The sequence below is a fragment of the Mixophyes fleayi genome, chromosome 10, assembly GCF_038048845.1.
Source record: "Mixophyes fleayi isolate aMixFle1 chromosome 10, aMixFle1.hap1, whole genome shotgun sequence".
Taxonomy (NCBI): Eukaryota; Metazoa; Chordata; class Amphibia; order Anura; family Limnodynastidae; genus Mixophyes; species Mixophyes fleayi.
In genome coordinates this window covers 82,605,853-82,631,920 of record NC_134411.1, presented here as the reverse complement: position 1 = coordinate 82,631,920, position 26,068 = coordinate 82,605,853, and the positions used below count along the sequence as shown (strand labels likewise).

At 41.1% G+C, this 26,068-nt stretch overlaps 1 protein-coding gene across 2 annotated transcripts in view; it reads left to right on the top strand.

Annotated features, from left to right (window-relative positions):
- Positions 1 to 26,068, top strand: part of WWOX (WW domain containing oxidoreductase) — an 820,606-nt gene that overhangs the window by 43,767 nt on the left and 750,771 nt on the right. For both annotated transcript variants that reach the window (XM_075188989.1, XM_075188990.1), the window contains exon 6: positions 6,572 to 6,678. In XM_075188989.1, coding sequence (XP_075045090.1) covers positions 6,572 to 6,678 — 107 coding nt within the window. The remainder of the gene's footprint in view (positions 1 to 6,571; positions 6,679 to 26,068) is intronic.

The following is a 26,068-nucleotide window of genomic DNA, read 5'->3' as shown; positions in this document are numbered from 1 at the left end:
CAGATAAGATGTTTACCATCATCATACCGCCTGATGGGGTTAAATAGCTACAGTGTTAATGTTCAGACATATATATATATATATATATATATATATATATATATATATATGTCTATACTATCTATAGAAGTATAACATATTTTGAAAATTGTAACCCTGCAGGTGTGATGAAGTGCTGAGTCCATATGGCATTAAACGATAAATTATTAGAGAAGAGACCATTATTATTATTATAATTTATTTCTAAGGCGCTACAAAATTCTACAGGACCGTCCAGTGGGAAGGTATTTCATGAAGTAACACAGGGAACATAACACAGCACAGGTTGCATAAATAACACCGGTAACAGGGTATAGACAAAGAAAAGGACATAATAGAGACATATACCAGTGTGATACAGCAAAACAACATGATACAGAAAAAGACTAGAAGCATAAACTATAAATACTGAGGTTAGGGTGGCAGAAGGAGGGAGAATAATGGGTAAATTAGAGAACATGCAAGAGGTAAGGGATGGGGGCTCAGCTGGAAGAGATGGGAGGTGGTATGGAGACCAGAGGAAAGAAGACCCTACTGGAGAGAGCCTACATTCCATAAGGAAGGTACTGATACATAGGAGGGTGAACGGAATGAGGGTTTGGTGTAGCGGGCAGTGGTTAAGGGGTTAGGAGGAGCGCTGGTTGGCTTTTTTTTTTTTTCAGGTGAGTTTTTAGGGAGTGGTTAAAGCCTTGAGCAAAATATAAAAATCAAATGCAAATTTCTATATATGTTCATTATATTTCTTTTGGACATTTTTATTGAACTAAGGATCCCTGGCCTGTTACTTCTCATTTTCAGACACTCTGAATTGGGTAGGGGGCCGTCTTTGCAGGAGAAGTCTACCTATTCTACTGTCTCTTTTTGTCTAAAGCTGCTTTACCTAGGCGAAGTGTCATGACAAAGAAAAGTAATGAAATTATCATACATGGACACCTGTTTTTGCCTGGTCAGTGATATCACAGTAGCTCAAATGACTGCAGTCTCAGAATCAAAAACAGAAGTATAACAACAATCCAAGTCTCCCATATCTACTATGTTTATAGAATAATACTGTTGATTCTGTCCTAGGTATAGATTTAACAGCATTCTGCAACTTTATGAAGATACATACTAATGGGGTTAAATGTATCAAATAACGATTATTCGAAATCGCTGATATCCGGAGACTTTGCATGGCAAGTTTGAAGTGGCAATAGCTTTAAAAGCAAGTTTTGCCTTTGTAGCCTTTGTAGCCGTTGTCGCATTAAATTTACTATTGGTTTTGGCCTCTTGTGAGAAAATCCTGCGTGGTCCTACAAGCGGGTGTAATACTCCTTTGCTGGGGGCATAGCCGCCTCAACCATGCAGTGCAAATAGTATCGCCACCGTCTTCTACTCGAGCACTATATTCCAACTATGGGTTTCCAAGACTGGATTTATGACTTTGTATTGTTCTTCAAGAACGTTCTTTTGAATCTGTATGTCCTCTCTCCTAATTTCGGCAGATGAACGGAGAAGAAGCAACTGACATACTAATTATTGAGCTCCATGTAGAGACACCGCTGCAATACACACAACTGTTTAACAAAGCAGATGACGGAGCAAGGACAGGGGAAAAGAAGACTAGAATTACTTGTCTTTGTCCTTGCTCCATCGTCCACTTTACTAACTCTGTTGTATTGCCCATAGAGATCAATGAACTTTATCATCATCATCAGCAGCTATTTATATAGCGCCACTAATTCTGCAGCACTGTACAGAGAACTCACATCAGTCCCTGCCCCATTGGAGCTTACAGTCTAAATTCCCTAATACACACACACACAGACCGAGAGAGACTAATGTCTATTTAATAGCAGCCAATTAACCTACCAGTATGTTTTTGGAGTGTGGAAGGAAACAGGAGCACCCGGAGGAAACCCACGCAAACACGGGAAGAACATACGAACTCCATACAGATCAGGCCATGGTCGGGAATTATACTCATGACTACAGTGCTGTGAGGCAGAAGTGCTAACCACTAAGCCACCGTGCCATGTGAAAATCTGTTCTCCGTTCACCTGACAAAAATGGAATGGATGAGAGATTAATTTAAGGGATACGGGTTTAATATACGACAAAAAGCTCAGGTAGCACAGTATAGCATGTTAGTTAATCCACTTTAAAGTTGGAAAGACTTTTCTTGCCATGCCCCTTGTATGAATCCACCAATCTATACAGGTCATTAATGTTAACTGGGAGCCCTCAAACCAATCGCTAAGACAAAATCGAGAGCTGCACCCTCCTAAGCATGATGTTACATCATGTATAGCATGCACTTATCTGAGTATATGATTTATTTGAGATGCAGGCGGTTTTATATTTTACTGCTCATTAGTGGATTAACTTGCTGTTTCAGTACTCTTTTAATATAAAGACTTATGCTGGCAGGAAGTCTCAGGTCCGTAGAAGAGAAAGCGCTTCTTCATGACGCCCAGACTTTAATCCTTTGTGTCCTGCAAATATGTAATGATGTGTCTGTGACTTAGAACAATGAGTTGTATGCAAAATAAGTTTCATTAGTTGTTTCTTTCAAAGCAGGACATTGTATTAGTGGAAGGTATTTAATGTGGGAGAACTTGGAAACTCATGTTAACATAATGTTTACGCTGTTTAACACTACACAGGTTAAGGTCAAATGTTTGACAGTGATTGTCTTTCAATGGAGAACTTACTTATCAAACAAAAGGAAATACAGTCCTGCCAATATCTGCATCCGTGCGCGCCAAGGCCCCTGCAGCACTTTAATTAAGCCGAATTCTTTGTCACTTTTGTAAGAATGTCAGAGAGATTTTTCTCTTCAATCCATAAACTCTTTGACTAAGCAATTAAACTTTTTTTTTCCCCCCCCACTTTCTCAATCTACATGGTAATTTAAACTTTGCAGTTTTCCACAAAATCGTCAGAAAATATCACATTTCAGTCTTGTTTTGCTGATAGTAATCTGTTTTTCTTTTTATTATTATTTTTTAAGCTGCCACTTTTCTCTCCTAATATCCATTTCTTGCCATGTCGCATTAACAAGAAGTAAAATGTTTGCAGCGCAAAAAAACATCCCTCTCTATTATCTCATGGCGCATCATAATTCCTAATCACTTTAGTGGATTTCAACAGACTTATTTCCAAATATTTGCGAAAGTACATTAAGCGGCGTAATTATACGTTTTTGTATTTCTCCGTTTAATAGGGAACATATGGTTTCTTCATCAATCTTGCAAACCGCACTTAATTTTTAAATGCTTTTATTTGAAGTAGTGTACAGTACAGAAGAATGGATGGGTCCCTGGAGTGTGTGTGAGAAACAGCAAGAGTTTACTCGGTAAATTTAGAACAATCCCGTTAACCCAGTTAATTCAACAGTAAATTTTCTGCAAGTCTATCCAGTAGTGATCCAAGGGTGTCTTTATACACCTGTCTCAGCAATGAGTGTTTTCTCCAAGCATTGTTGCAACTCAGCATTCCAGAAACCAGGCTTTGCAGGGAATTAGATTTTATTCTCCTACAAAAAAAAAAGCTTTGTGGCTCCGTCGCTGGAGAATAGCAATAAGAGGTCGGCAGTTGCGTTTCCAGGTACTGACAAAATCCCTTTTTATTACTTAATACCGCTAATGCCAGGTCTTTCTGTTGCATTTTTAAGTGGTATGCTGGTTTAGTTTTTTTTAGCTACTTAGTCATCTAGTAGGATTTTTCCTGAAAGACATTGTAGCTGCTGTACCTGCTGTGTTCCTGTACAAAAGTTGGATCTGTAGCTGAGTATGATAGTTGTTTCAGGGTCTATCACGTCGTCCTTTTTCACTCATGGGGTCCTAGTTCACAGAGAGAATTTGGGGAGTTTGTAGCCCACTATAACATTGTATTATCAGAGCGACATCTTCGTGCAGACGAAGCAGCAGTTTAATGTATGATTGCCTGGTAATGCTGACTGACATCTAACAAGACCCCACTATGCTGTTACGGAGAACACTGGGGGATACATACAGTGGGCTGCCCCTGTGATCCTTGATGGAAGCTGGTACCCACCACTGATCACATAACGTTACATCTGTAGAATCTGCGTGAAAGAATCTTGTAAGTGCCTGAAACAAACACAATGGGCCTGATTCATTAAGGATCTTAACGTGAGAAACTTCTTATTTCAGTCTCCTGGACAAAACCATGTTACAATGCAAGGGGTGCAAATTAGTTTTCTGTTTTGCACATAAGTTAAATACTGACTGTTTTTTCATGTAGCACACACATATCAACTTTAAATTTCAGTGTACAATTATTATTATTATTATGGTTTATTTGTTAGAAGCCACAAGGTTTCCGCAGCGCCGTACACAGCACAAACAGTACACTATACAGGGTAAAACAATACAGAACAATTAACACAAAGTACCAGAACTTCAGAAACTCCAGGCAGGCAAATACTGTAAAGACGGAGTGGAAGAACAGGTGTGGAGACAGGAGGGGAGAAGGGCCCTGCTCATACGAGCTTGCATCCTAATGGAGGGTAAACAAAATCAGGCACAAGAGGGAGCCAGTGAAGCAAAGGGGAGAGTAAAAAGGAGCCAGGGGAGAAACAGAAGAGGTGAGAGGTTAAATAAGCTATCAAGTATTTGTGTGCTACATGAAAAAACAGCCAGTAATTAACTTATATGCAAAACAGAATACTAATTTGCACCCCTTGCATTGTAACATGGTTTTGTCCAGGAGACTGAAATAAGAAGTTTCTCAAGTTAAGATCCTTAATGAATCAGGCCCAAGTTTATTAAGATCTATAGTTTTCAATTTATGGGTTGCATGAAATTACTAAATGACCACTCTGCATCATTAATACATAAATACAGATAATATAAATTAATTCTTGTTAATGTGTGGGTTTTACAGTTTTTCAATGAGGGCGATAGTTTATAACGAAAACACAGAATAAATATCATTTACATTTATTACATCTCAGCTCAAGTCTGTTATTAGCTGAAAGCAGAAGATTTTTTTTCCAGACCAGTTGCACACATTAAACATTCCTTTACATGACTTTCATAATTATGGCTAGCAGTACATTATATAAGCTTGTGGCTACACTAGTGAGGGCCATCCTGTGTGGCACTAGGGCTATATTATTATTATTATTATTAATTTTTATTTATAGGGCGCCACTAAGTGTCCATAGCGCCGTACAGGGACAAACAAGTACAATACAAGGTGGGACTGCACCGTACAGTAAACAATAAGCACAGTTACTCAGTAAGCTCAAAACACAGCTAGAGAGAGGGGGAGGGAAGACCAGCAAGCGCTGGAGCCCAAGAGGAAGGGCACGGATGATGGGGAGACCCCCAGAGGGGTGGGGGGAAAGGTAGCTGGAGAGCAGAGTTAGAAGTGAAGGAAACAGGAGGAGAGATGGCCCTGCTCAAGGGAGCGTACAATCTAAGGGGAGGGGTAGACAGACAGAGAGACGCAGGGGAGAGAGGGAGAGAAGGGGGAACGGGGGCAGAGTCAGGGGAGGGGGAGGAGGGGGGAGAGGCAGAAAAAGGTAGGAAGTTAAGTGGGAGACTGGAAGGCTTTGAGAAAGAGGTGGGTTTTTAGAGCCCGTTTGAAGGGCTATAGATCTGATGCAGTGAATCCGCTGTGTTTTGGTTTCCTTATGTCCTAAAGAGCCAAATAAAGATACTTCGTAGGGGTTAGATGCAAGATACAGTATACAGATGTAAATCCACTTGATGCAACAAAACGTTCCCATTTACTACCGTTTGCAAGTCGTCTTGAATGGCAGGAAATCAAATAAAATTAGTAACAAATATTACATTGTGGGAACAATAAATAAAATGACATAGTAATGGGTGACAAAGTTTTTCCATTTAGCTTGACAGATACATTTTCTTTAGTGCTTTTATTTTTTATTCGATCTGATCTGTTTGTACATTGTAAAGTGTAAAGAACAATAACAACGCTCAAAGCTGTGTTCTGTGTCACATTGATAAATACAATTCATCAACAGATTGTAAATTACAGGCAAATTACTCAAAAGCAAGGAAAACGGGTCATCGTCTCAATTCCCCCGCCCCCCAAACACCCCCACCTTGGGAGGTGCTGGTGGTGTGACTGATACTGTGCTCTTACCTACAAAGCATTAAATATCCTATGTGTAATAGAGGTTTACAATATATACTGGGGCGAACGGAGGATTGTCGGGGGGGGGGGGGGGTTCCCCTCCGACCCCCCAAAAAAAACACCCCCCGCGAGATGCGCAGCAGCTCCGTTTCTTCAGCGCTGTCCAATACAGCAGCCGCGGCGCTGTCTAAGAAGCGTCCGCGGCGGTGCTGTATACACTACAGCACCGCCGCGGACGCTTCTTTGACAGCGCCGCGGCTGCTGTATAGGACAGTGCAGCTATAGCGGCCACTTAGCGCAGGGGGGGGTTTCTGGAGACTCAGAAACCCCCCCTGCGTGCGCCACTGATATAACTATATCATGTTAGTTCATGCTAGAAAGGGCAAAGTCTGATTTTTTTTTTTTTTATTTCCCCCTGAAGGATTTGAAACTGCTCGATCTTTAGCTCTCCATGGCGCTCTGGTGATAATGGCGTGCCGGAACCTCCAGAAGGCAAATGAAGCCAAGCGGCAGATTGTAGACGAATGGGTAAGTCAAGAGATTGTTATATTACAATGCACTTAAACCCGCTGATAATGTTGACCGATATTGCGCTGTCGGAGGGACTTATTAAACATTGATTATTAACCATTGCTTTAATCATGCAAGTTTTTAAGTAGTTGTCAAAGGTAACATCTATGTAGAGAGCAAACTGTAAGACGTACGGTACAGGATGATGCCATAAACTTGGTGGTTGTTTAGGTTTGTAGGACACTGTTGGTATTCTCAGTGGTTGTGATGATATTTGAGTTTATGTCCTTTCAAGCTCTCTAGTTCTGCTGTAATGTCTGATCTCGCAAACCCTTTTGTGGTCACCCGCACTGAGCCTCTATGGTCTTTGCCTATAGCAGACAGCGTTCTTATATAGTTACCAAAAACATCAATAGACTTTAGACTTTGCCCCAGATATTCACTGATAATACAGATTGTGATCCAAACAAATATACGAGGAGGAAGCAAGATCAAGGTCAAAGCGTCACTAGAGGTTAAGTCAGGGGGGTTATAAATGAGATACAAGCAGGGTCAATATATGGTTGTCACGTAGTTAACACAGGAATTACCACCAACTGATATAAGCGCTACTAAACTGGGAGGTTGGAGTCTAACGCACCCCCGGTATTCACCAGGGACCCCCGCAAGGAGGTATGGACTTGGCTGTTTGAGGTGCACAGGTTGCAGTTCTCCCAGATAGTCACCAGTGCAATGAAGAGGCAGAATAGTCTGAGAGTCCGGATTAGAACCAACGGTGACACAATACAGCGTAGATAATCAAGACAGTAGTCAGGAACGGGCCAGGGGTCAAAATTAAACGGAATCCACAGGGAGAGTAAATGAAATCCACAGCAAGTGTCAAAGGCAAGCCAAATCAGGAACCAAGAAGCAGAAGTACAAACTGAAACGTTGGAGCTGGGTTAACCAATACTCTGGCACCTTAATGGCGCCAGAGTGAGGTTTAAATGGAGGCAGGTGCTTCCTGATTGGATCGGCGGTCAAAACGCAGCTGACCGCCGATATGCTGGGACAGACAGCTGCCTAGCAACGGGACGCGATGCACAGAGCATGTGTGCGCTGCCGCAACCCGGAAGTACGTCCTGTTGCTAGACAACGAGACGCGAGTGTGAACAGAGAGGCGTCCGTCTCCGACACATATGTGGGGTGTGGAGGCGGCGCCTGACAATGGTAATGCAAATAAGACCACCCAGGTTTCAGTCCTAATACAAGGGATCTTGGGCTAATGGTAAAACGCAGGACCTGCGCTTAGAACTTGCTGGTTTGTTTGCTACTCGTGCCCCAGCAATTAGCATTAGAGCCCTGTACTTGCCCCTCGCAACCATAGCTGATGTGCGCATAGCTACTTAAAAGCCGGAGTCATGGTGAAAGATAAGTTACGGCACTAAGGAAGCCCCTTGAGCGATACTGGTCGCAGGAGAAAAATGTACAACACAGGTGACACAAATGTAGTACTTTATGGTGATAAATGGACCTTATTTATAAGGATTCTTCTGTTGGAGTACAGCTGAATACTGAAAAAGCAGATGCCTCAAATCCGGCATGTTTACTGTATTTGATAATGAATGCTATTGGTTAAAAGGTAAAATTGAAGGGGCATCACACAGAAAAAAGAAACCGTAAGCTCAATTGAAAGCAGTTTTATGTCCACACTTCCCTTTAATCAGGTTCAGTACCTGCTAATACAGAGCGGTTATTCTTAAAGACCCCTGTGTACAAAGGGAGGAGTGTAGAGACTGAAGGTCTGGATCTATTTAGTAAATTCAGTTTAAAACAGCAAAAAAAAAAGAAATGTTCCATTTCAAACCTGTCCTAACAGAGAGAGTTCTTAATAAATCGTTTTGTAGGAGAACGTTTGATTTTTATACTTGGTCATATAGTTTTATTTTCCCATGAAACTGTATTTTAAGTTAAAAAAAAAATACATCCTTTATTCATCCTTCATTCACCTACGACCCATAATTCCATTTGGCAAAGAAAGGGTCAGACATTCTTTTAAGCTGCACCAAAGCCCATTCAGGCAGCAGGGGGCTCCCGTATCTCAGGCACCTTCTCACAGTGCTCCGGCATTAAGTGGGAGCATATTGTGTCGATAAGTACTTTTAAAACCACTGCCATTTGCCACTTCTAAGGGATCTGTTTCTTCTAGGAAAACAATTTCATCTGTCCGCCGCTGAACTGAGAAAAAGCCTTCAATGTATCTTTGTAATGGCTCTGTTGTTGTTTATGGAGAGGGGCTAATTAACTGATTATTCTGCTAATATTATGGCACTTTGACAGTCCTTTAGATTTCCGAGACTGTGAAAATAAACAAATGAAATGCAGGTGCTGGAGCAGAAAGAATAAGTTATTACTGAACTTTGATTACTCGCTCTATATAGCCAGGAGAGAAATTGTTGATTAATTACAGGATGTCGGAAATTTACATTACATGCTATGGAAAGAAAAGTATTCAACTTGAATCCTGTTCCCATGAAGAAGAATTCAACATATCTGCGTAGATTGATAAGATGGTATTAGTCCGATAGCTTTGAAACATTTTAAATGGCTAAAGAGTGACACTTTAAATTGTTGATTTTTATTTTATTTTTTGTTTTGTTTGCTTTTTAAAATCTGCTTGTGTTGTAAGACAAGCACACGTTCCATGTAGAGATGCATCATACAATAAACAACTATAAAATCCACAGCAAACTAAAGTCCACAAGATCGGGGTAATATTGTATGTTTAAAAGGCAAACCGATTACAAAACTTTCTGTATACAGGCTTTGGCCAGTTGGAAGATACAGCATATTTGGCAACTCTCCCAGAATGTCCAGGAGACTCACGAATTCCGGGTAGGTCTCCCGGACTCCCAGAAGAGTAGGGCACACTCTCGCATCTGATTCTCCCCAAAAATTTGATTCGTCAAGCTCCGCCCATACCACATTCGGGAACTCCCAGAGGGAGACTTCAGAATGTTGGCAAGTATGAATACAGTAACTATCTGTGGGAAACTAGCCCCAAATATTCTAAATAAAATAATGTCAAAAATGAAAATATGTTGAAAAAACAAAAAAAGTTTTTGAACTCATACCAGGAGCGACATTGTTAAAACAAAATCTCGTTATCTCTTCTTGTGTTACAAACAAGCAGACTTTTTGTTATATAAAGAAGACTGACAAGGCTGTGAGAACATACGTGTCACCCAGCTGAGAGGGTGTTGAATAGAAATATGGATTGGAGGTGACGAACTGGGAGTTCAGAGATATTTTTTATTCTTAAAGGTTTCTGTTTTTGTACCATGACTCGAATTAGTTAAAATATCACATTTAACATAAGAACCGAGTGCCCAGGGATTTTGTGTTTCTTTGCATGTGAAGCCTCAGAGGGTTGTCCACTTTAAACAACCGTCCCTCAGTACCCAGGGCCGTCTCTCCCATTGGGCCTGTCAGAGGCAGCGCAAAAAAAAAAATCCTGATAAAAATAAAGAAGAAAATACTTACCTTGAGGTCAGCTCACGATCCGGTTCCCTCCCTGGTCTCCTCCTTCGTGCGGCGCTCGCAGTGCATGTCGGGCGTGACGTCATCACGCCCGCCCGACATCCATTGCAGAGCGCAGCACGGAGGAGACCAGGGTGGGAGCCGGATCGCCAGCTGACCTCAAGGTAAGTATTTTCTTCTTTATTTTTATCAGGATTTTTCTTTTGCGCTGCCTCTGACAGGCCCCCCTGGGCTGCAGGGCCTATATATATATATATATAATAACAGGAGGGGTACAGATGGAGGAACCCAAGATTAAAGGAGTGGTCCACTTTTGAACACTGTCACACCCACAGCATAGCAAATAGCAACCCCCCCCCCCCACACACTTTGTTTAAGGAGTAGGGGGGGGAGCTTGTATGGGGACCTCCTATTTACTATACAGTGGAGGGGCTGTTTATTATGTTGCCCAAAGATAGTCAAACCCTTTAACACTTTGGAACTCATGATTCAGTTTAGAATTTATAATATGAAGTAGTTGAAAAAAATATTATCCCCTTTTTCGTGTTTTATTAGATTGTAAGGTCTAACGAACAGGATCTTCTTCCCTTGTATCTTCTTGTCTGTTGCCTCTTGCATGTTCCTTAGAACACTTGTTGTTTCATACCTTACCTGCAATGATCCTAGTCTCTCCCTCTCTGTCTGTCTGTCTGTCTGTGAGTGTGTGTCTATAGTAGGGAATTTAGACTGTAAGCTCCAGTGGGGCAGGGACTGATGTGAGTGTGTTCTCTGTGCAGCGCTGCGGAATTGGTGGCGCTATATAAATAAATGAAGATGATGATGAATGTCTTATGTAGAGTATTAAGCTTAAATTCATGCTAGTATTGAATCAATGCTTCTTAAATGTCTTGTGTTTTTGTCCTTGCATGTTTTACATTCTCCCTGTTGGTCCTCTGCATCTTTGTGTACTATGCTGTATTTCGCCGCGTAATTTTTAGGGGGGTGCATGTATGTGTGGCTGTGTATATATGTATATATATATATATATATATATATATATATATATATATATATATATATATATATATATATAATGGATTTATTTAGGGGTTTTTAATTTTTTTTGTTTACAACTGATCAACACAAAATACTCTGTGATGTCAAATGGAAAAAAAACTATAAAATAGACAAGAGCTAATGAAATGTATAAACCCATTGTGTTAATACTTGGTGGAAGCACCTATAGTGACAATTACAGCTGTGAGTCGGACTAGGTAAGTCTCTACCAGCTTTGTACATATGGACCATGCAGTGTTCTCCCATTGTCCAAATTCCATCAGGTTGGATGGGGAAAGCTGGCGAACGGCACTTTAAAATCATTTCAAAGATGCCTAATGGGATTGTGATTTGGACTTTGACTTGGCAGCTTTAGAACATTTAATTGATTTTTTATGCAGACAGCAGAAGGTTTTCCTCTTGTGTACATCTTACTCCATCCATTTTTCCTTCTTTTATTACATGTTCCAGCCCCTGAAGCAGAGAAACATCCACCTAGCATGCTCTGTGCTTCTTGTAACTTTTCTGACACTTCCTGCTTAAAACCCAACAAGTCAGAAGGATCGTGAGGCTCCGCTTTCACGGTCTGTATTCATACTGAAAATCAAGATCAAGTGAGCTTGGTAACGATAGTGTTGTTAGCATGCCCCTCCATGCTATTTCAGCTGACGCCTCTATACAGCGGGCAAAAAGTGTTCTTTCCTCCCTTGGAACCGCTAGTGAAAAGGGGCTGGCCCTGTCCTGTGGAGCTGCTAGCATCGTGTCTTGCCGTAGATTTATATCCCTCCAGTTGTTTTTCCTTCAGAGAACTCCAGGAGCCAATCATGGTTCACTCCAGCATCTGCCGCGCTGGAGATCTCCGACAATATAAATTACCAGCTGTTCCTGTGTCACTCACTTTGCCGCACTAGGAAGTAGAGATGAGCAGGCTCGGATTCCGCTAATCCGAGCCCACCCCAACAGTGCGGATCCGAACGGGATCCGAGCACTGTTCGGATATTTCCGGCGGGCAAAAAAATGAAAACGAGGCTCTGTCGTCCAAGTCTCGCGTCGAATCTCGCGAGGGGTGGGAGGGAGGGCCCAGGACAATTCCATCTTGTACCTCTTTTTTTGGCATTATGTGCTCAAGCTACCTCGGTGCAACCTTTTAGCCTAAAAACAATATTGTGAGGTGTTCAGAATAGACTGGAAATTAGTGGAAATGATTGTTATTGAATGTTATTGAGGTTAATAATAGCGTAGGAGTGAAAAAAAAAAAAAACACAAAACTGCTTTTTAGCACTTTTTATGTTTTTTTTTAAAATAAATCCGAATCCAAAACCTTAAATCCGAACCAAAACCTTTCGTCAGGTGTTTTGCGAAACAAATCCGAACCCAAAACCTCAAGCAAATCCGAATCCAAAACACAAAACACGAGACACCAAAAGTGGCCGGTGCACATCCCTACTAGGAAGGGGTTAAGTGATCGCAGGCGTGTTGGGCCTGTAATATATATATATATAGCACGGGCCTTAGTTCTATAATGGCATAGCGCTCTATTCTATATATTGGCTGAATAATATGATTGCCGTTAGGGGTAGTATAATATACCCTAAAACTTGGCACGTTAGATGGCCACTGGCCAACAGATTGTAAAAGTAAATCATATGATTAATAGTTCATTAAATGGCAGTAAACAATAACTATTTAGAAAGTAGGTCTTGAAGACCTAACCCTCAGATGGCATGAGGACTTATTTTGGGTTGTGACCCACAGTAGAACCCCTATAAGCTCACACACGAACCCCTAGATGTACTTATGGGGCGATCAGGAGTTACAGCAACACCATTTAGTGCTTTCACATTTATTACATATTTGGTGATAGTACAGCGATACTTTTTTTTAAATTAAAATAGTAATTTCCAGAGGAAATATTGTAAGAAACACATTATTTAGTTCTTAAAAACTGCCCTCTACTTCCTTTTCTGACACTAATAAAAAATATTTCAATATCCTGGAAATGTCTGTGAAAATATTTATGTGACAGCTCGTGACGAATGCTCAATTTCCACTAATAAGTGGCAATTTCAGACGATTCTGTGTCAATCCATCGATCCCAAAGTGGATTATTGCATTACCCACCTCTGCGCTGTAAAATATAGATTTCATTAATGTTAGCAGCAAATTTTTATTGTCCCCATACGATTATGAAAGGAAACAAAAAAACTCCTGATTGCCACATTTTATTTATTTATTTTCCAAATTTAAGCTGCCGCTTGACAGTCCCTTTTGAAAAGCTACCCTTCATCAAAGATAATGAAAAAACGGCTCTTTGTAATCATAAATGTATCCATACTGAAAGATTGATCACAAGCAGAGGTGAAAATACACTCTCCGTATGATTCCAAAGCCATCCTGTTTAATCCTCAGTGTTTAGTAAAGACAATACAGCTAAACTCTGACTGAGTCCTACGCAATCATTGCATTTTTGTGGAAGTGATTACGTGGGCAGCGGTCATGTCAGAATTTCAGGTTTTTGTCTACCTCTCTCTTTTTTAAATAGATTGTTCATGCATGATCAAGCTTAATATCAGTTTCCAGCCTTGTCTGATATCTTATGCCCCGAAAAGAGGAAATTAGAACTCTAAAACCGTGATTTGTTTTAATCAGAAAGATATTGTCTAACATAAATCTCATCTTGAGTAGTGGAAAAGCCCTCAAGCCGCCAAGAAAAAAAAGGAATATCAATACTTTGTAAAGTTGGACTGATCGTTCCAATACGCAGCTTAATTGACTTTAAGGCTTAATGAAAAAAAACGGGTACTGTTATTTGTACACACGGCTCATACTTTTAATGATGAGATCTTGCCTTTTTTTTTTTAAGGGTAATCGACAGTGGTAAATAAATATTCTCAGAACGTGTATTCCGGAACCTAGAGAATGTTTTGTGGCGCACACAGTGTTCGGCAGATATCTCCTTCCGTTGGGAGTGGTTGGAGGGTTTGATCTTTCACTAGGGTCTGTGTTCCTAGATCAGTAGTCTACCCTTAAGTAGACAAGACATGGCAAATTTAAATCTTGATGGACTATATTATATAGCCTTATTTTAGATATTTAGGGCCGCCATTGGTGCGGCTCTTACTAGCACTTCTTAACGCTAATAAAAGCCTTACAATGAGAATGGAACCCATTGGTTCCAATGACCCCATACCCACTTCCACTTGCAGTCAGGAATGTTTGTGGCACAGCAGCCGTTTCTGGATGCTGTCTGCTCTACTTACTTGCGTTCACTGCAAGTGAACACACAGGCGTCAATGGACTGTGCACCATTAAACCTCCACCCATCCCGACCGGAAGTGCTATGTTTGACATGCTGTGGACTACCAGGCTAAGGTAAGTTTGACTAGCACCTGTTCGACGTTGGCTCATCTGTACTGTCTCCAGTTTTGAAGTGAGCAAAGGATAGAAGAACCTGTTGTCAGGGGCAGGCTGGGCTGGGGAACAGGGGGGCATCTGCCCCACCGGGCCAGCTCCATAGTGTGCTATCTGGGGCTGGGTCACAGGGCCACCTACATTTTGTTCCTTTAAAATGTTCCTAATAGGCTGCTGAGTTAAGTCTTGCTCCCCGGGCTAACATTTTTCATCCCTCCCCTGCCTGTTGTCAATCATCTTAATGTTCTTAACAGCAGGAGATGCGTGTCCTGATCTTCTGGGAGGGAACAACCTGTCTACTACTGTTTATTATGTTAGTGAGGGCAGCGCTGCATGTGATAGAGGCAGTGTCATGATGTTAGGAGGGCAATGGAGAGAAGCTGGAGCGCACAGACTGAGAGATAGTGGGGGCAGCAGGTTCCACCAACAGCACAGGGTAGTGATGTGAGACTCCTGTCAGAAGCACTTCTATGTGGAAAGAAGCTCTTGCGTCTAAGGTTTTCACTAGTTATCATACAAGCACACTGTATTTGTATATTATTCAGACTCCTGGTTTACTTGACATTATACTCAGAGATAGGTTCTCATAACTTTAACTTATATTGCACCCACAGCGAGTTGTTGGATGGCCTTAATGGCCTGAGCTATCCTCAGCTCCCATGGTTGTCCCAATTTTTCCTTTCATAATTATGCCTCTTATACATTAATTAACCTTGCAAGTAGATTCTTCTTGGCATCATTTTGAATACAAATACATAGAGGAAGTTTCGGTCTGCTTCATAGGATTAAAAACAATGTAATTTGTTGAACTGTGTTATAATAAGAAAACAAAGGTTAAGCTGTTCTAACTTTATTTTAGTTAAAATAAAATATTATTCAACTGTATTCTAAAGGGTAACGAGAAGCTCTTGAAGCTCGCCTAATAGTCATTCTGAATCGGGGTAAAGACCCATCCAACTGTTCCCATTATCGACCCACTGTAGAACACTTTTTAGCAGAAAGCTTGAACGCGATGTTACCCTAGTTGGTGCATTGCGATCGGGTAGGTTTTATCCCCGGCAAAGAGGTCCACAACAATACCAGGGATGGTCATTATCCACACCATTAATTCTCTGAAATCTCAGACACTTGTGCTTTCCTTCGATACAGAGAAAGCATTTAATGAAGTCAGTTGGCCCTGTATGTTGGATACTTTATGTCAATTTGGTTTTGGGGGTGACCTTCTGCAGTGGATACTAGCTCTATACACGGATCCGCCGGCCAGGGTTTCTATAGATGATGATCTCTCAGATAACTTTGCCATTACCACTAGTACCAGACAGGGATGTCCTCTTTCACCTCTAATTTTTGCTCTCGCCATTGAATCCCTTGCCTTGATAATTTGCTATTCCCCAGATATTAGAGGCGTCTTGGTGGGCTCAGAAGAGTAGAACATTTCCCTGTTTGCAGACTCTTTCTTTGCCATACACGTCACTCTCGAACCGCTATTAGATTTTATCTCCATATGGTCACCTGTCGGGGTATAACATAAATTATTCTATAGCTGAGGCTCTCCCTTTACATATTCACCTCCTGCCCTTGAGCTCCTTAAGAGCAACTACAACTTCTCTTGGAGAAACAACAAAATAAAATATTTGGGGGTTTACATCTCGCATACATATAACACTCTACTCTCTACAGAGAGAACTGTCCTCCTGATAAACTAGACCTGTACAGAAGCTGTTTATATCCTGGTTGGAAAGAATTCTGGCCCTTTCTAAGAATGTTCTGCGTAGGCAGCTCTTCCTCTTTCAATGTCTACCTGTCCAAGTATCCAAGCCTACTCTAACTCGGAAACATAAATGGTTTGTTCAGCTTGTTTGGAAAAGCAAACTACTGCGAACCAGCTTCACGAACTTGAGGTGAGCCACCTCCAACAGATGTAGGGCCTCTCTAGACACCCGCTTCTACTTCCTGGCTCCCATTAAAGTCAGTTGTGGCCTGGTTTGCTGCTAACCAAGCCCAAGGTGGGACTGCTATAGAGTCTACTTCTTGCATGTCTCATCTTTAGAAGCCGTGGTAGCTGTGAGGGCTATAGCAAAGTCAAAGCACTTTAACTTTCAACACCCAATAGTTCTCTTCTCCAGTCCAATATGGGATCTCTGCAAAACTCTCTTTAAAACTACTTCTTCCCATTCCCCTCTCACCCCACTTTGTGACAACTATGAATCTGCTCCAGCTCGGTAATCTTCTCCCATCGGTCCTCTAAGGGCATTCTAATGGTGTCTGATGTCCTGAATGGGGGTAACCTGCTCATTGGAGTCCCTGCAGCAAAAATTGGGGCCCCAGCTGAAAAGACCCTTGGAACATTTATAAGTTAAGCATTATATCTCTACCCTTCCTAAGACTCACATTGCTAGACCCCTGACACACTTGGAGCTCCGTTGCTATCACTATCCCCTCAAAGGTGTGATTTAATCTTTTTATAATATGTCGATAAATTCAAAACAGTCAGCTACCCCAAAACATGAAATTACTTGGGAGACACATTTGGATTGACCACCTAATGAGAGCACATGGTCTACAATCAGGGAAAGAGGTCCTTGACCTCAACACCAATTAAAGAAAATTTTTCTAAAATCTACTATATAAATGCCTAGTGGTGTGTGTGAAAAAAAAACAACCAAGCTGCAGCGCCACCTGCTGGGCAGAGTTATACACTGACCTATATATTTCTTGAAGGAGAAGTGACAGTTGGTTGCCGGGGGTGACAGTGGGGAGTTTTTAACACCTTAAGTAGCTTGATGAAGGATGTGGCGATGAAGATGAAGGATGTGGCGATGGAGAAAAATGATGAGGTGGTGACATGTGGACAAAACCACGTTAAAAAAGGGCGCTTGCGTCGGGAAGTAACGCTCTTCCCCTGAGGAGGCCTGGCCTAGCCCAAATGCATGACAAGAACCTTTTTAACACCTTAAGTAGCTTGATTTGACTAGAATGCATGAGTATCATGCACGGGTTAACTTGTCTACTATATGTATTTAGTGCCTACTACACTACAAAGAATATTTGTCACCACTCTCCCATTGTGTTGAAGAAGATTCGGGCAGCTAGGTTCCTTCTGTCGTTTCTGGTAGACCTGTCCTAAAATAAAAAAAATTCTGGGACACCACCCTTATCTCCAAAATAAACCTTACACCTATCATTAAAGACCCTTGGTTCTTCCTTCCGGGTCTATCAATAGAGGGCTTAGATAAATTCGCAGGAAGATTAGCCACACATATTTTCAATGCAGCTAGATGCTTGACAGCACATCATTGGAAAAAACTAGCTACCCCCTCTTTGCAACAGGTGTATAAGAAAATATGATCTAATGGTCTATGGAGAAGATTTCTGCCTACTTGATCAGTAAGACTCATACATGCTTCTAGATTTGAAACCTATTGTATTAATATAACTCTTCAACTCCCCAAAATCCCCCACTAGCTGACTTTAAGACTTCCTCTGGTAACTGTCACGTGCTCACCTTGACATTCATTAGATGTATGCTAATAACTATCCTTAAAGAAATATGCACCCACCCCAAACTTGTCACTGTTCTCTGAGTAAACCTTAGTCCCCACCACATGGCCCTTCTCGCATCTCCTCCACCCTTATTCATTTTTTTTATCGCACTCTTTCGTATACCTAAAGCTGGGTACACACTGCAGAAAATTAGCGCAGAAGTGATTTCTGTAACCGACGACTGAAAGTCCCAATGATCTTGCAGATTTATGTGTACACACCTACACAATTTACCTTTAGTTCTGAGGTCTTCATCTCTCATAACCATCTGCTGAACAGACGTGACTCTGCACACTCTATAGAGATCTGCCTACACTGCTGGTCGTGAGTGTGTACACACTTCCACATTTGCCCAACATCGTTCCATCATTGATCGTGATTTTTAGGAAGTTTATAAAACCAAATCGAACGATACAATGTGCTTTGGTTTGATTAAAATATGATCTTGGGAGCGTACACACTAATGTGATATCCCACCAAACGATCGTTTATGGTGTGATTGGCATGATAATTGGATGAAACACCTGTAGTGTGCACCCAGCTTTAGTCGCCCATGCACGCAAACACATCTGTACACTGTTATAGTTTTATGTAATTTGCTGTATTGAAAATTTTTACTGTTCCTTGGTTCATTATGATGTTGTTCTCTCTATGGGGGGTATTCAATTGTTTCTTTTAACGCGCTAAAACCAAAAAAAACGAGCGCTCCAAAAATATTACCGTTAATACGGTAATTACTCGCTAAATTTCATCTCGCAGCTCCCTGAGCAGCGAGCTGAAATTCAGCCCGCTGGCAGCGAGTAAGTACCGTATTAACTGTTTACGCGCGCAAAATTACCGTATAATATGAAGTTTTTTTAGAGCGCTCGTTTTTTTTTGTTTTAGCGCGTTAAAAGAAACAATTGAATACCCCCCTATGTGCTTCTCTAATGCCTCTTGTTATGTGTACTGTTGTATCTAAAAAATGAAAATAAAGTCTTATAACAAATGGAACAAATAATAAAACTTTATTTACTGCAGGCCAGTTTTCTTGGCACCTTTTATCCTTTGTACTTATAATGGAGAAACAAAAGTGGAAATAAAGTACATTTCTGTGCTAAACAAAGTTTCTGGCTGCTCTTTGTTTACAACGGACTGTGGTCGTCTTTCTTTTTGTGACCCCCAATTGTTTTGGATTGATATTATTTAGAGGACATGTTTTTTTGCTAACAAATGACAATTGTATACCTTTCCATGAAACTATTTATGAATATATTTATTTTATGTCATGATCTGTGTATTTAGTGTTTCCCAAAATGACATCAAAATAAAAATAGAATGTTGAAGAGCTTGCACAAATAAGTTTTATTTGGAAAATCTAGTAATGTTATGCCTTTGGTTTACAAACAACGGACACATTGTTTACTTGTGGTTGTACAGTATGTTTTTCTTACTCTGTTTGTTATAAAGCTAGACTCCACTGCAGGTCACTTGTAAACAGAGTGGTATCATGCTTCAGAGAGAGGCGGTTAATTATACGTGCTTTTCATTGTCAGTGGCAAGTTTTGGTGGTAAAAATCAAAAGCACGCAATATGTTATATGAAAATGATGTTGTGTTTAGTGCAGTGAATATTTTAAGCCACTCCCCGTTGTTCTTTGTCAACTTATTGGCCACACCCACCATATTAACATACTACACCGATCAAAAACATCTTGTTCTGCAGAGATAGATGGACAGGTTGTAACTTACTCCCATATGCTCTGCACATGCTTATGTAATGACCAGCATACAGTATATAGTATACCTTGTATACTATATGCAAAGCCAATTTCACTTTTATAATTATTATAAAGAACTAGAGAAATTTGGTGGTAACCGCCTTAAATTAAACTGAAATGTAATGACTAAATGACTTTATTAACAGAATTCAATAACTTATATATACTACATTACATGCCGAAATTTTAGCAAAGGAGTAAATAACTATATTATCAATCATTATATTAAAGGAACTAAATAATTTCTTTATACACTACAATACATGTATAGGTTCTTCCATCGAAGTTACATTGCTGGGCATGGTCCTTGCAAGATGCACTGATATATGCGGCTGCAAATAACTGTCACAGTTTCCAGGCCACCCAGCAGGTCACATTCTCCAGGTCACCCCGCAGGTGCACAGGGAGTGTTCACTAACTGTCACAGTTTCCAGAGCAACCAGCAGGTGCACAGGTGTATTGCCTACTGTCACATTTTCCAGAGGACAATGGTAATGCATTGGCGGGCAGACGTTTTAGTAAATAACTCTGCAACAGTGCTACTAATTAGAACGCCAATAGTTTTCTGCAAATCTAAGACCTTTAATTTGGCATATGAGCCCTGTTCAGACAAAAGTACCATAGAAATAAGTCACTCATAAAAGTCGTACTTATGCTATTAATATATAGATAGGTAGAAGTAAAAGACTGTTATAGATGTTCTTATTTGCAATATATTCTCTGTAACAATGTCCTTTAGTCATATATATATATATATATATATATATATATATATATATATATATATATATATATATATATATATATATCTCATGTTAAGGGTCAAGTGGGGACAGAGGAATTCATTCATTGTTATATTGAAATGGCACTACAATTCCAAATTAAAGTTCATATAATATACAGTGGAACCTGCTTTGTAACATATTCAACCTGACGCTGATACAGTGAAATAAGGATCTGAATTCCTCAAAAGACTTATGGAAAGACAGATAGGAATACAGAGTGTGGTGAGTAAATTCTGTGTTGGGAATAAAAAAAATATCTATTTCTTGTGATGAATCATCTATTTTGTCACAGTGAAGGCAGTGGTAAACTATCAAGTAGCACAATTGTAGGTCAATCATCAGCAATCATTGTTAAGTAGTTCCTCTCTCCCATCTAGAGCTTCCATCTGTAATCATCATACGTCTGCACCACAGACTTCGCAGAGCTCCAGTACCTTAATTGCCATATTTTCCAAAATAGGCTAATAACATAAAGGGAACAACTGCAGTGTAAAATATTGTCTTTAGTGTTTCTACCTGTAGATTCTAGGCAGTAGATAATCTTGTGAATGATTTTTATTGACAATGTCGTTGTATCAGAATCCAGTGAACTAGCAACAGAGCTTACAAGTCATTGTCTGATTGGCTGGCTTGAATACCAGATAGCTCAGTGTTGCTACACTAGTTTTCATTAGAATATAGATATGATAAGCAAGGGTGTTTGATAGTTTTATTTTTACCACCTATTGTAATATGCCATTAACCTTATCCATTCAAATACTATCTATATAAGTTGCTTTTTTTTTATATATATAAAATATGCAAATGTTACAGTAGTACCACTTATCAACTGTAGGTGGCAATGCAGTTAATTACCAAACAATTCATCTAATTCATACTACTTATCATAAAGTATCCTAGGTTAGGATTCATATGTACCATACTCCCCATGGTTGTCATGGGACAACCATGACAGTCCCATGGTTGCTCCATTTAGTTACATTTGGGGGTATATTTACTAAACTGCGGGTTTGAAAAAGTGGAGATGTTGCCTATAGCAACCAATCATATTCTAGCTGTCATTTTGTAGAATGCACTAAATAAATGCTAGCTAGAATCTGATTGGTTGCTCTAGGTAACACCTCCACTTTTTCAAACCCGCAGTTTAGTAAATCTAGCTCTTGGTGTCCTTCATCTGAAAATCATCATTGAGTGTAGTTGAAAAGGCAAAGGGTTTCTCCCCAATGCTTCAGAACACGTCAGTCTTTTTCTTGAAGGATTCTTTAAGAGCACCACACAAGCGTCATCAAATTAGAAGTCACATAAGTGGTCAATCACATATTAATGACCATGATTTAAAACCACATTTGAGCATGAAACAAATATAATATGTAGAAACTAAGACAATTAAAAATGAAAAACAAACATTGAAATGATCATTGATAATATTTGGTTGATGAGCAATCTTCTAAATTATAGTTGCCCTGTGTTAGCTTGTTCCCATGACTTGCAGTGTATATGTGCTGTATTTACCCTGAAAGTGCAATATATTAGATTATTGTTTTTATTACATGACTGTCAATCAAGTGACTGCTGTGCTGCTATTGGAACATTATCCTCCTTGCTGTAGAACACATGTGACCAATTGACCTAATGTAGAGCTCTTTTGACTGGTAACTTTATATAATTGTCTCAGTCACATGATCATAGTCTCATGATGATCATTGTCACAGCTCATTTTATTATTATACTTAATGCACAGCTCATTTACATACCCAAATGTATACTCCCTCATGACCCGTGTACCTAACACAGAACCCCACGTGATCAGTATACTTAATGCAAAGACTTTTATACACAGTGCCTGCCCCCCCACTACCTATCATTGTGCCATCAATTGATGCCATTTATTTTGGTGGATTTTTTGAGTGCAGAATCATACAGCTCTGAAGCATCTCAGCCACTAGGAACACCTAGTGCGCTGCCCCTCTGGCCGTTTATACCTAGTGCGCTGCCCCTCTGGCCGTTTTATTCCTAGTGCGCTGCCCCTCTTCCCGTTTATACCTAGTGCGCTGCCCCTCTGGTCGTTTATACCTAGTGCGCTGCCCCTCTGGCCGTTTATACCTAGTGCGCTGCCCCTCTGGTCGTTTATACCTAGTGCGCTGCCCCTCTGGCCGTTTATACCTAGTGCGCTGCCCCTCCTGCACTTTATACCTAGTGCGCTGCCCCTCTGGTCGTTTATACCTAGTGCGCTGCCCCTCTGGTCGTTTATACCTAGTGCGCTGCCCCTCTGGTCATTTATACCTTGTGCGCTGCCCCTCTGGCCGTTTATACCTAGTACGCTGCCCCTCTGGTCGTTTATACCTAGTGCGCTGCCCCTCTGGTCGTTTATACCTAGTGCGCTGCTCCTCTGGTCGTTTATACCTAGTGCGCTGCCCCTCTGGTCGTTTATACCTAGTGCGCTGCTCCTCTGGCCGTTTATACCTAGTGCGCTGCCCCTCCTGCCCTTAATACTTAGTGCGCTGACCCTCTTGCCATTTAAACCTACTGCGCTGCCCCTCTGGCACTTTATACTTAGTGCGCTGCCCCTCTGGCCGTTTATACCTAGTGCGCTGCCCCTCTTGCCCCTTAATACCTAATGCGCTGCCCCTCTTGCCCTTTGCCCTAGTTCACAGTCCCAATAGATAGGTATACCTCACAGCCCCTACATCCCCACCCCCCTTGTGTCACCAATTAGCGCTGCAATGTGGATGAACTTTTATGTGCCTTCATGTAACCAGCGCTGAAACACAACCCAGCCAGTAGAAACATCATTTGACAGAAGCTGCTTTATAACTTAAAGAGGATTTGCAATCATATGTATATGCAGCAAATTGCACACATCTTCACCTATGGTTTGAGCCAGGATCATTGGAAACACATGAATTGCGCTGCCCCTCTGGCCGTTTATACCTAGTGCGCTGCCCCTCCGGTCGTTTATACCTAGTGCGCTGCCCCTCTGGTCATTTATACCTAATGCGCTGCCCCTCTGGCCGTTTATACCTAGTGCGCTGCTCCTCTGGCCGTTTATACCTAGTGCGCTGCTCCTCTGGCCGTTTATACATAGTGCGCTGCCCCTCCTGCACTTTATACCTAGTGCGCTGCCCCTCTGGCCATTTATACCTAGTGCGCTGCCCCTCTGGCCGTTTATACCTAGTGCGCTGCCCCTCCTGCCCTTAATACTTAGTGCGCTGCCCCTCCTGCCCTTAATACTTAGTGCGCTGACCCTCTTGCCATTTAAACCTACTGCGCTGCCCCTATTGCCATTTATACCTAGTGCACTGCCCCTCTGGCACTTTATACTTAGTGCGCTGCCCCTCTTGCCCTTTGCCCTAGTTCACAGTCCCAATAGATAGGTATACCTCACAGCCCCTACATCCCCACCCCCCTTGTGTCACCAATTAGCGCTGCAATGTGGATGAACTTTTATGTGCCTTCATGTAACCAGCGCTGAAACACAACCCAGCCAGTAGAAACATCATTTGACAGAAGCTGCTTTATAACTTAAAGAGGATTTGCAATCATATGTATATGCAGCAAATTGCACACATCTTCACCTATGATTTGAGCCAGGATCATTGGAAACACATGAATTTAAAAACTATTTTTACCATTTTTGTTTATTTTTATATATCTATTTTTTTTTTTTTTTTTTTTTAAATAAACCTTCCAAATGTATTAAATAATGTATCACAAAGACAGCTTGTGTTCTTTACACATAGACGTTTCTTTGAGTGGTTGGCCAAGATGTAAACTTCTGTCCAGAAGAGTTTGATCGTGAATTCTACACTTGAGTAAGGTATCATGAGTAGCTTCACATTTGTGAAACTTGTGATCAAGTATAACTTTCTCTGTACGGAGGGATGGTCTCAGCCGGGGGCTTCAAGGGATTAACAGATTAGTTTCCAAAATCTAGTTGGTAAAATGCGACAAGTAAAACGACTAAAGATGGTGATCCCTCTCATTATTTAGTCAATAGGGAAAAGAAGTCCTTGCAAAATGAGGGGCACATTTATCAATCATCGGCAACAATGAAAAATAGTTATCAATCCTTATCGCATGGATAAGGATTGAACTATTTCTCAAATTTTTGAAAAACGGATCACAGAAACAGCAGTTCCGAAAAACTGCTGTTTCTGTGATAATAAATAAATCACACTTACCCCCCTCTTCGGAACGCGCTGTCTCAGGATCTCCCCCAGGTGTTCTTCGCTCCTCTTCATCCTTCAATTGCGCATGTGCATTTGGAAGAACTGCACATGCGCACAAAGATCCCCGCTCTGTCTCTGCAACTATCGTTGCAGAGAGAGCGGTGAGTGACAGGGAGGGATCATGTGATCCCTCCACACATGCGCTGTCCAGCTCTGCTCTTCGGAGCAGAGCTGACAGCATTGGATTTTTGGATTTTTTCAATTATGATAATGTACGCCAGCTTCAGCTTCCGAAAAAAATGTTTTTTCGGAACTTGTTAGATTGCGGCCAAGAGCAGTCACCATACTGTTGAATGGTGACTGCTCCCAAAAATGATGAGGAGTGCAAAGCAGCAGATATCCACGATATCTGCTGCGATGCACCTTTCATAAATATGCGGAGGACACAGAGGGACCTTAATTTCACGGTAAGTGCACTACCGTGCTTTCTTAAATATGCCCCTAAAGCTGGGACCACCCCTATGCAATCTGGCTTTCACCAACGAAAGTCCTGATGAGTGTACCTATTCATGCGTACACACCTACACAATTTACCTTCAGATCTGTGATCTGCATCTCTCATAACCATCTGCTGAAAAGATCGTGACTGTACAGATATCTGCCTACACTGTTGGTCGTGAGTGCGTACACACTACAGAATTTGCTCCACATCGTTTGGAGTTTAGAAAACCAAATCTAAAACATGATCGTGGTAGAGTACACATTCTTGCAATATCTAAACAGTCGTGAATCGCGTCAGCTGCACGATAACATAGGTGTGTAACCAGCTTAACTAATCGGAGCATATCCGCCTTCATTGGTATCTTTTGGATAGCTACTGCTGCAGGAGAATAAATAAAAGGAATGGTAAATAAAATGTTCGTCTAAAGTTTCTGGCACCCTCATAATCCATTCTCACCCTTTTTGTTTCCTTTATTTCGACGACTGTCTGAGCCCTCATAGTCGTGGCAAACAGCAGAGTAGGCAGCTTCTTCTATAAGTGATGGCATTTGTCTTTCGGGAGTGAGCAGTGAAGGATTAGTGGTTTTGGTGCAGTAAGGGTTAATTAAGCCTGGCAGGAACCGGGTCCGAACCCCTCGGCCGCAGCTTCCCCGACGCTCGCATGAATGAATTGTTTAAATCTTTTC